Below are 11,565 nucleotides of genomic sequence, written 5' to 3' on the forward strand. Positions count from 1 at the left end.
CTCCCTGCCCCTGACGGGAGGGTGCTGGACGTACAGCTGACGGGGACGAGGCGAGCTGGCTGCCCCACGGTGATGCTGTTGTAGCCGCCGCTCCCCTACCCCCGACCCCGGCACCTCCCCTCGCTCCCCGCCCCCGCCTGCGGCTCCGGCAGCCGGGGGGCGCCGTGCACGTCCACGGACGAGTGCATTGGCAGAGCCGCAGCAATGTGTTGGAACGTGACGTGTCTGGGGCTTCTCGAGTTTTTGCTTGCTCATACCAGCAGTGCATTTCCCATCGGGATCGTGGGCCTGGAAAAGAAAGCTTGAACTGGGCACAGTTGAGGTCAGACGACCCCACCCCCTCCCCCCAACGCGACTTTTGTAGTGTCTAGCAAGTGCTTTTGAAAAAGAAGCGAAATGCTAAAAAGACTGTAATGGGTCCCTAGATGGAGGTTTCTAAACACTTAAGTGTATCTTTCCTTTTTTTTTTTTTTTAAAAAGCAAACTATAAAGCCTTAACATTTTTAATATTTGAGTACGTAATGCCTAGTTTTTATACTTCACCTCCCAAATTATGGGCTTCAGGCAGAATTTCAACAGGTACCACCGTCGTTTGTGATCATAAAGAGTCGTATCAGATTGCAGTTGGCAGTGTGTAAAAAGTCAAATTGATGGTTGGGACGCAAAGGACTTGAGTTGTAAACTAATTGCTCTGGAAAAGAACTTTGAAACCTTGTGGCCTAGAGCAAAGTTTTATTGTGGTATGACTCAGTACATTTATCTTCTTCATCTTTACTCTTTCCACTTTATATGTCTTCTTAAACTCTGTTCTCTTAACATATCCTAATGTCTGTCATATTGGACAGATTTAGGTTAAGGAACACATTTTAAATGAGTTCACAGTGAAGACGTGCACCATGAAGTGTGTGTTGTGTTCAGGTGTGGTGGAATAGCCGGAAACTTATTAGCAGGAGGCCAGACCAAGAGCTCCGCTGAATAGAAATAAATAGGTTTGAACTTGTAGGTGGTTGAGGCATCGGAATTGCAAGGGCTCGCTGGTGCTCTGGATTTTACTGGGGTAGTAATGGGGTCAACAGGGGCTTCCCAGGTGGCTCAGTGGTAAAGAATCCACCTGGCAAGGCAGGAAACGCAGGAGAGGCCAGATCAGTACCTGGGTGGGGAAGATCCTGGAGGAGGAAATGACAACCCACTCCAGTATTCTTTCCTGGAGAATCCCATAGACAGAGGAGCCTGACAACTTAGCGTGCACAGTGGGGCTAATGGGGTTGCTTGAGGTGCTCCAGCGTGACTTGAGGATGCTGCTGGCAGAGATTTCCTATTGTGCAGAAAAGGGCAAAGGGATGGTATATTCAGCAGTGTTGATTGGCCTCAGAATTGTGAAGTGAGCGTCATGTTGGCAGTAAAGAAGCTGGCTGAATCCTCAGGCAAGATGGAGTGAAACACCTAGGGCTTTTGAAGACTGTAACTTTTAGAGTGTGTACCGATTGTTGGTAAGCAGATTACTGCAGGTAGGATCTATCCTCTATCTGGTTAATAGGTTAGATTATAGCACTGTATTTTAAGAAGAGTTTTGAGAGAGGGTGTATTCTGGATGAATACACTTCAATTATTGTGGTAGTTCTTAAGAACTGAATTTCAGAGTGGCAAAAATGTTAGCCCTGAAGGTGTTTAATTGCATCTGCTTTACAGATCCTCAGAAAATTTACTTTGTCATTTTATACAGCTCTCTGGCTTTACAACTGCTCAAGACATGTTTTACTAATGCACATTTTTGCATTCTTTTAAAAAGTGAAAGTCCAGTTTAATGGAACATCTGCTTCAGTGTTCAAGAAATTTCTCTTCTTTGAAATGCAAGCAGAAAGATGACCTCCGTGAATCTCATGAGAAACATCGTTTCATTCTCCAGGTTTCTGGGAAGCTCTTTTTAAAGGAGCAGTGCTTTCTCTGCACTTTGCTTGCCTTAGGGGTTAAGCATGAATGATGCAAAGCAAGAAACACTGTATACCTCATCTTACAGAACTGAGCACTGGAACGGTGAATAAGTACTAAATATTATCTATTCCCTTGTCCTTATTTTTCTTTATAAGATATGTGTAACACACCGACTTACTGTGACCTAGGAAAGGCTGCCAAAGATGTCTTCAACAAAGGATATGGTAAGTATGCTATTGTAAACTGCCAGTGTGGGGTAAGCATTCATACTGAATGCCTAAGATATGGGAGATACCGTGCTCAGTAAAATGAGGTTAAGTCAACATTAATCTATTTCACAAGATTTAAGGGGATAACTATTAGCAGGTCACTAGACTTCTTTTTTTAGAGGTGGAGTGCCACAGCGTTAAAAGCCGTTTTGTACATAAACATATTTGCATATTTAATGTTATCTGTGGGGTGAAATAGTATAAATCTGTAATATATGTGCCTCCTTTGGTTAGCCCTGGGGACAGTTGAAGCAGGGAGTGTGTTTTTCCTCCTCCAAATAATGGCAGTGTTTTCATGAGTATGAAAACCCGGCTTTTGACTTCTTTGGAGGAACATACAGTGTTTGAAACCAAGTAGACATTTAGTTTTGGTTTTAAAAATTTAGTCTTGAAATTTTTAAGTTTTTGTGCTGTACACATTTGATTTTTTTATTAACTAGTGATGTTAATTATGTATTTTAAGCTTGTATATATGTATAATTTCTAATAATTTTGGTTGTTAAAATAGTGCATTTTTCTTTTATCCATAGGTTTTTTTAACTTATATTTTAGAAATATGTCTTTATTATTTTGGCTTTAAAAGTTACACTTAATTTTTGTTAGCATTTTGTTGTAATTTTTGGTTACAATTCAGTTTTTGTTAGAATTTTGTTATAATTCAGTTTCTTGTGGAATTTTCACCTAACAGGAATACTGAATATTTTCCATATGAAATGTACTGGGGACTATTTTCATAATTTCTAAATTGCAAAGACTGGAGTGCATGTCACATTTTGTACATCACTTATTTGTGTGTGTGTCTCTAGGATTTGGCATGGTCAAAATAGATCTGAGAACCAAGTCATGTAGTGGAGTGGTAAGTACTTAATATACTGTTAATAGATGTAGCATAATGAAAGGAACCTGTTTGAAAATCATTGTTTAGTCAAGTTACCTTTGGCGCTACGCTGTCTTCCCTACAGCTTTGTCCTCCTCTCAGGTTTCAGACAGCAACTCGGCCACCTGAGCCCAAGGGCAGTCAAGCTGAATCTGGGGGGATCTTTGTTTGTCGTCTATAAAAGTATTCTGAGTCTTAGTCTCAGAAGATACAGAATACATGTGTATACATACGTGTGTGTGTGTGTATTTTTTATGCTGTATTTTTATACTTTTGTGAATATGTATGTGTACACTAAAATCTTTGCTTCCTTTTTATTGGGTTCATGCAAATTTTGTTGCCCTTTTACAAAAACAAACTAACTTTAGTCTCTGTCCCATCATGATTAGTTGAAACAAGTGTAGAAATACACGCAGAAGGTTAGTCAACTTGTATTAATGTTCATAAAGTTTTTTTTCCTGGAAGTTAAGAAATAAAGGCTATATCACCATATTATCAGAGCATCACTAACCAGAGCTTTTATAAGTTTCAGCAAATAGATCAAGTTGACATTCACCTTATTCTCTGATTTCTCCGTATTGGCTGCATCTTTTTTTCTTTGGTATTTGCCTATTCAAACCAGTGCAAATTTTATTTCTGGACATGATGATTTAATTAGCAGGGCGGAAAGCGTGTGGAGTATTTACGGTGCTTTGTCTACACCGTCTAATCCGGGTTTGTCACTGTTCTCTCCCCGGGTTTTCTAGGAGTAAATAAATACTCATGCGACTACCCTCCTGAGATGGGGTTTTATTATATAGTCTATTAAAACAGAAAAATCACACTCATTTTAATTCGTATTTCACATTTGCTCAAGGTAGTTTTGTGTTGAGAAAATCAACAACTAAAATTTTATCTCCCTTTCATGCTGCTGTTGTCTGTGAATATTCATTCAGATGGTAAGAAAAACAGTGTATTTGTGTGCTTTGTTTTTATGGCTGTTTTTGTTCTTTAGTATTGATTTAGGAAAAATTTCATCCCTTGCTCTAGACTGCCTAGATCATATCTTGTTATTTTTTGATACGCCATTTATAACAGTAACATTTCCATGATTGTTTTGTTGCATACTAGCACTACAGCAGAACTGTAGATGTTATGTGCATGTTAAAAATATGTTTTGCACTGTTTGAGCTAATTATGAAATTAAACAAGAATTGAAGTAATTGTGAACCTGGAACTCAGCTTAGGAAAATTATAGCCTTGTGTTTGAGATTTGGAGCTCTGGTATTTTAGATTTTTGACAGAGCTTCAGACGAAGAAATAGTGATCATAAGAAAGGAATACAGACTAAATACGCTTCTACCTTAATTTTTTGCACCAAAATTAAGGTTTATATTTGCTATACTTACAAGTTCATAAAAGGTAAATGTGAAAAATAAAACACTCGGTAGCTGGATCTACTAAAAGAAAGTGATGTGAGTCGTTAAAACATGGCTAGCATTTTGTCGTGTTTTGCCAAGGCCTTGCCCTTAGTGTGCAGTGTGATAGTCTCTTTGAAAACTTGCTGTGCCGTGTAGATAAACAGATCACAGTTTCCCAGTTGTGTCATCAGCCTATAGAACGCGAGTTAGGGGGCAGAGCGTTTGGTGGAGGAAGGATTCATATTGCAGGTGGTGAAACAACTGGGGCGGAGTAGCTGCGTTGCATGACTGTTGGCCGTATTTCAGAGATGGGCTTTAAAGGCAGGGCCAGTCAGCAGTGTGGTTTCCTTGACAGCTCCTAGACTGTCAGCGACAGGTGCTGACTGTTTGCTTCCCCTAGAAGGAGATGTGTTTCTAATTGCTTACTGTCATAGGACTGAGGGACACCTAACTAGGAGGAGGATTTCTTCTGAGCCATTCATAGTAACTGTTTGACAGAGGAGAGGGAGGAAGAGGGATAACTCACAACATTCCATTTTGTTACGAAAAATGGATAGATACTTTCAAATATTGACATTGTTTACAGATCTGAAAATCTTACAGATAGTTTTGTGGGCAAAAGCAATACATTTTTCGTAACAGTGTGAATGTACTGAATGCCAGTGTCCTGTACACATAAAAATGGTTAATTTAAGTTAAGTGTATTTCACCACAATGAAAATTTTAAAGTTTTTAATGCAGTAAAGTTCTGGCCCTATTAAAAGGAGGGAATCTAAAGCTTCCAGTGTTTGGGGATTTTTTAAAGACTTTAAAATGAACTAATAGTTCAAAAGTTCTGATAAAGAACAAAGTCTTTTTCATGTCATGAAGTAAATGTTTAAAATTCGATATTTTTGTCTTTTTAGGAAAGGCATTTTCAGTAAAGATATTTTTCTTTTAAAAGAGAGAGTTTGGGATTCCCATTTAGTAAGAGGGTATATGGAACAGAAATATCAGTAAGAGAGGTGGAGTAATGGGAAGTTTGCAAAACTGGTTAAAATGTCTAGAGATTAGAAGGAAAGAAGGAGAGCAGGAAGTAAGTTGCTGCAGAGTAGGGTTGTGGTAGAAAGTCAGTTGTATTGGTTTCTGCTGCATTGAATACTGTTTTCTGGAATGAATATTTTCTATTTGGTGAGCTGATTTTAACTGTTTTTTCTTACCAGGAATTTTCTACTTCTGGTCATGCTTACACTGATACAGGGAAAGCATCAGGCAACCTAGAGACCAAATACAAGATCTGTAACTATGGACTGACCTTCACGCAGAAGTGGAACACAGACAATACTCTTGGGACAGAAATCTCTTGGGAGAATAAGGTACGAGAGTGTTGGAAGTTATTTGTAGGGTGAACTTGATCTTGGGGATGAGCTGATGAACAGACTGTGTCATCAGTGTGTCCACAGTATATATTTTGTCCAAATATAATCTGAGTGAAGTCGTGCACTGTCTAGTCGCTGTATTTTGTTCTCTGCATGTGGCCTTCTTTGGTATGTTTTATGTTTCTATAAAGTAAGATTTTGTTGGTGAGTACATAATTATGACATCTTTTGTTCTGACCAGTTCTACTTACTGTTATACATTGGGCGTCTCCTGAGCAGACCAAGCTATTTGTAGTGATTTAATTTTGCTTTTGTAAACATTGCAAAACTGACTCCATGGAAAAATGGTTCTAAAAATTCTTTAATGTTTTCAAAGAGAAACTCTTTCAGCAGATGCTTGTCAAGTGCCTGCTACATTCAGGGCACTAGTTTTTGAGGTATGTCTGTATGCACATTATCATAGATAGATAATGCATCTGTATAGCTGAATAAGTTACTTAGGTTGGTTTGTTAACTGTCCAGTTACCATAATAATTTCGAAAGAGTATCACGATTATTTTGTCGCATTGGGATTTTGTTGTTTTGTACTCTTAATTTACGTCACCCGTTTTTTGGTGAGAATCGTGATGAAGCCTGGGGTGAGGGGAGAGGGGTGGGGGCAGGAAAAGGAAGAAGAGGCAATTTATGAAATAATCTAATGTTTGTCTTTCTTTAATGACTTCCTTATTAGCGAATAAGTTAGAGAAAACTTTAGAATTGGTTTCTCAAGTCAAGAAAAGAATTGAAAAATGCTAATTGTTAAATTTAAATCTTTATTTTTCAGTTGGCTGAAGGGTTGAAACTGACTCTTGATACCATATTTGTACCGAACACAGGGTAATTATCCCAACCCCGTTTTCTGAAATGGTCTTGTTTCTTGAAGGGATGGAAAGGTTTAGAGGAGGGGGCTGCGGGAGGAGCTCAGAAGGGGAGGCAAGCAGAGACCTGTGTGTGCAGGAGACGGCGGGGAAGACGCCGGAGGCAGGGGCTGGTTTTCATTTGAAATCTGGGCAGATGAACAAGAACTTGTAAATCTAATTCAGAGAGGCACATTGTGGGAAAAATGCAGGTGCGAGAAGGGTCTGAGACTAGATGTTTTTAAGCTATCCCGAGGATTCTTGGATGTGAGGTCTTGCTGGGAAGTTAACATCTTGAGAAAAGTGTGTTGTCTCCTGGCAGCAGAACGTGTAAAGAACGGTTCTGCTCACTTGATTTCTTAGCCTTTGTAAATCCCCCAGCTTCTCTGGCTCAGTGTTTTCATCTGAAAAGCGGGGATTTTGTTGTTTCCTGCCTGCCTGTCTCTACAGGAGTGGCGCTCGGTGGGGCGTGGTCCTCCTGAGCCGTGTGGCAGGCTCGCCTCTCCTTCACTCACTTCAGAAGTGTACACTTCTATCCCACATTGTCCAGGGAGACAACACTGACCTGAGGAAAATAAACATGCTTACCAAAAAATAAAGTACATTTCTCTCTGTGACAGGTTAATAATCTAAAATTGTGTCAAGTGTTACCTTTTATACCATTTGGAAACAAAATTTAAAGGAATTTGGTTTCTTGTATGTCTGTATACATATGCATTCAGGTTATTAATTTGGTACTGAAATATCTTGCACCTTTTTATACTTATGCTTTTATGAAGTTAATCATGAAATACTATCATCTAAACTTATAGTAGAGAATAGGTAAAAAATAATATATATATTTCAAATCCTAGCAAAATTACATTTGTAGAGCTAAGTCATTTGAAACATTGTCTATTTGTGCCTTCTACCAAAATAATATTTACATTGGGGGAGAAAAGGGATCTTACTCTCAAGATTCCTAGACTGCAGTAAAAGCTCATGTTGTTTTTGTTTGTTTTACAGAAAGAAGAGTGGGAAATTGAAGGCCTCATATAAACGGGATTGTTTCAGTCTTGGCAGTAATGTTGATATAGATTTTTCAGGACCAACCATCTATGGCTGGGCTGTGTTGGCCTTTGAAGGTTGGCTTGCTGGCTATCAGATGAGTTTTGACACAGCCAAATCCAAACTGTCACAGAATAATTTCGCCCTGGGTTACAAGGCCGCAGACTTCCAGCTGCACACTCATGTGTGAGTGTTCCAAGTTCGGAGTTCCTCCTTTAGTGCCGGCACAGCCGCCCAGAAGGATGGTAGCCGTTAGCATGTTGCGCAGATCGGCAGGGGGTGGTGCTTGCATGTGATGACGCCGCGGTGGACACCGGCCTTGCTGTGCTGGCCTCGATCGGCAGGGGGTGGTGCTTGCGTGTAACGACGCCGTGGTGGACGCCCGGCCTTGCTGTGCTGGCCTTGCGTGTAACGATGCTGCGGTGGACGCCCGGCCTTGCTGTGCTGGCCTTGCGTGTAACGCCACCACAGTGGACGCCCGGCCTTGCTGTGCTGGCCTTGCGTGTGACAACGCCGTGGTGGACGCCTGGCCTTGCTGTGCTGCCTCGAAGTCAGGCGTGGTGCCCTTGGCGCAGGTGCTCGCTGCTGGCTCTCTGAGCCTGGAATGGAGAGAGCGAGGGCAAGGATTCCCTTTGATAAGAGGGGTCGTTTGGAGAGGTGTTGCTGCTTCCTCTGGTTCCCTGCTCATCTCGGCAGTTTCTGGAAGCAGGTCTCTTTGGATCAGGAATAACCCCTTGATTGATCGGAGAGTCCTGGAGCAGCGGCAGTGTAATTCTATGGAGGTGTTCAGGTACTCTGGTGTGACCCCAGGTACCTGTGTTGTATTCAGAAGTAGCAAGGTCCCCAGGGCAGTCCTGGGTTCAAGTCTGTGGGCCACACTCTGTTGGTTACATGACTTTGAACTTGAAACTGTTATTTCATGTCTTGGCCTACTGGGCACGACCAGTGTCCCAGAAAGAGAAGGATTAGCTCTTTGTTTTTGAAGTGTTGCGGATTGCCGCCCACTAGGCACTCTAATCCGCTTATGACGACTAAAGTCACTAGTGGTATAGACAGAGGCATTGAAATTGGTGAAAGTATTATCAGGAGAGCCATCAGAGCTCAGGGGTTGAGCTCTGAGATGCTCTGAAACAGTACCCTGGGTCATGCCTGGTAGCTGTTGCATGGAAGGTGCTTTCTTATGCTCAGATTGTGTTTTGAATGAAATCCAGAATTGACGTGTACTACTTTATATGTTTTTTCACAGAATCTTTGTAGAACTCTATTTTGAAGTTTCTAAGTACTATGACCAACTGAGAGACATACAGATCATATTTACTTGGTGTCAGCCTTTGTGCCTAGTCAAATGCTGTTTAAGAAATTTATATCGTGGGGGAGCCAAGTAAATGAATCAGATGTTACTGTGCTTTAATTATGTGGTTATAAATTATATAACTTTTATTTGACAGTCATTTATGCTAGAAGTTTACTGAAATCTGTAGTTATAAAACAAGACCCTGATTTAGATAGTCTTGGAATTTGTTTCCATATTGTAACAAACTAGATACTTAACGAGGTTTTCTTGTGCCCTGAAAACAGGAATGATGGCACTGAGTTTGGAGGGTCCATCTACCAGAAGGTGAATGAGAAGATCGAAACGTCGATAAACCTCGCGTGGACAGCTGGCAGTAACAACACCCGCTTCGGCATCGCTGCTAAGTACAAGCTGGACTGCAGAACTTCTCTCTCTGTAAGGATGTGGACATGTGACGTGCTCGTGGTTTGCGTGCTCTTTATTAACTTTGAGCTGGTCACTGTGTAGTGAGAGGAGCATCTCCCTGAAGTCAGGAAACGTGGGTTTCAATCCTGGTTCCTCCCCTATTTGTTGTCTGACCTTCTCAAGTCATTTTATCTCTTGGCCTCAAAATTTTCTTATCTATAGATTCCTGGGTTTCAATCACTTTTTCTGTTGCCGTTAGTGAAAGTCTCTCAGTCGTGTCCGATTCTTTGCGACCCCAAGGACCATACAATCCGTAGACTTCTCCAGGCAAGAAAACTGGAGTGGGCAGCCTTTCCCTTCTCCAGGGGATCTTCCCAACCCAGGGATCGAAACCAGGTCTCCCACATGGCAGGCGGAGTCTTTACCAGCTGAGCCACAAGGGAGGCCCAAGAATACTGGAGTGGGTAGCCTATCCCTTCTTCAGTGGATCTTCCTGACCCAGGAATCGAACCGGGGTCTCCTGCATTGCAGGCGGATTCTTTACCAATTGAGCTATTAGGGAAGCTCAATTGCCATTAGTAATTCTTGTTAATAATGCTAATTGAGCTCTTAAATTTCAGGTCCTGTGCTAAGACTTTGTATGTATTATCTCATGTATTCCTCACAACTGCTCTTGTTCGGTGAATAATATTGCCCTCCTCCCCCGTTTTACAGACAAGGGAGCTGAGACTTAGAGCAGTCAGGTAACTGCCCAGGGTCACTCAGTAAGAGCAGTGTCAGGGTTTGATCCCAGATCGCTCTGTCCCTAGAGTTCATTCTCTTAGCCCTGTCAGAGGTCGTAAAACTGGTATCTCAGAGGAATCCGGCGCACAGGGAGGGATGTTTGGCCACACGGTGTTTTAACATTCTTCTCGAGGCCTTTAAGCTGTATGCTCAAGGTCCCCTCTGTCCCTACTAGTCCTACTGACTTCTTAAAAGATTTATTAATTTAGCTTTCAGTTTCAGTATTTCTGGATTGGTCCTAAGGTGTTTCAGCTTTGGAAATCTGATGCATGAAGTGGTTGTGTTGGCCTTGCATATTACAAAATTGATTTTCTGTTTCGGTTTCATCTCTTTATCTTAGGCTAAAGTAAACAATGCCAGCCTGATTGGACTGGGTTACACTCAGACCCTTCGACCAGGTGAGTAATAGAATGAATGACAGTGGGCTTGGGGTAGGTAAGTGAGGAATAATGAAAATTACAGACAACCTGTAGTCACTTTAGGGAAGTTCAGACAATTGTGTAACATTTGGTTGTTTGAAGTAAAACAGATTCATTGCTTTTGTTTTAAAATATGTGCCTGTATTTCTAATTATAACTTGGTTCCTCTGGCTTGTGAGTTTGGTTGATCACTCATTATTCTTAAGTCTGAACTCCAAGTAGAGTGTGTCCTGACTGCTTTACAGATGAGGTGGTTATGGATCCCTAGTGTTAAGTTAGTAATAGCTGTGATCTCTCTGCCAGCTGAACCCATGCCGCTGACTCCACCCGTGGTTTCTAGGAAACACATAATCTGATTGTGATGCTTGTTACAAGTAATTGTGATCTTCTTCTTCTCAGGAGTGAAACTGACCCTGTCAGCTCTAATTGATGGAAAGAACTTCAATGCAGGAGGGCACAAAGTCGGTCTGGGATTTGAACTAGAAGCTTAATGTGGTTTTGAATAAAGCATCAGCTTTGTCCCTGGAGGTGAAGAGAAATGAACCCACTAAGTTTTGGCCTTAAAATTCTTCTGTGAAATTTCAAAAGTGTGAACTTTTTATTCTTCCAAAGAATTGTACTCCTCCCCACACTGAAGCTTAGGTACCGAGTCCACCCTAAGGGAGGTGCTTGAAGGCTTCCCGGAAGCTGTCACGTTCGTGCCACGTTTCAGTTCAGTTCCGCAGTGTTATTTTCCGTGTGTTCCTCAGCGACGGTGTAGTGTCATGTTCAGAGGAGATGACCCAACCCTCCAGTTGTCCATCGCGTCCTGCATGTCCCACACCACTTTTCCATGACCTTGTAATATTGGTCTCTGTACGGTAGTAGAATCCTTGGTTTTGCAGC

The 11,565-nt window shown here is 41.5% G+C and overlaps 1 protein-coding gene across 3 annotated transcripts; it reads left to right on the forward strand.

The window, feature by feature from the left end:
* The first annotated feature begins 202 nt into the window (after positions 1-202).
* On the forward strand, positions 203-11,267 carry VDAC3 (voltage-dependent anion channel 3). 3 transcript variants are annotated; one of them, XM_010846381.1, is made up of 10 exons: positions 203-322; positions 2,088-2,156; positions 3,008-3,057; positions 4,014-4,016; positions 5,681-5,833; positions 6,660-6,712; positions 7,738-7,965; positions 9,358-9,508; positions 10,602-10,659; positions 11,080-11,267. In XM_010846381.1, exons 2-10 carry the CDS (start codon positions 2,090-2,092, stop codon positions 11,169-11,171), a joined length of 855 nt encoding a protein of 284 aa, XP_010844683.1. In that variant the 5' UTR covers positions 203-322; positions 2,088-2,089; the 3' UTR covers positions 11,172-11,267. The 3 variants fall into 3 exon arrangements, with proteins under 3 accessions (XP_010844683.1, XP_010844682.1, XP_010844684.1); XM_010846380.1 differs by lacking the exon at positions 203-322 and adding an exon at positions 1,883-1,906; XM_010846382.1 differs by lacking the exons at positions 203-322; positions 4,014-4,016.
* Positions 11,268-11,565: the final 298 nt, after the last annotated feature.

The sequence above is a fragment of the Bison bison genome, unplaced genomic scaffold (assembly GCF_000754665.1).
Source record: "Bison bison bison isolate TAMUID 2011002044 unplaced genomic scaffold, Bison_UMD1.0 scf7180017864236, whole genome shotgun sequence".
Classification (NCBI taxonomy): domain Eukaryota; kingdom Metazoa; phylum Chordata; class Mammalia; order Artiodactyla; family Bovidae; genus Bison; species Bison bison.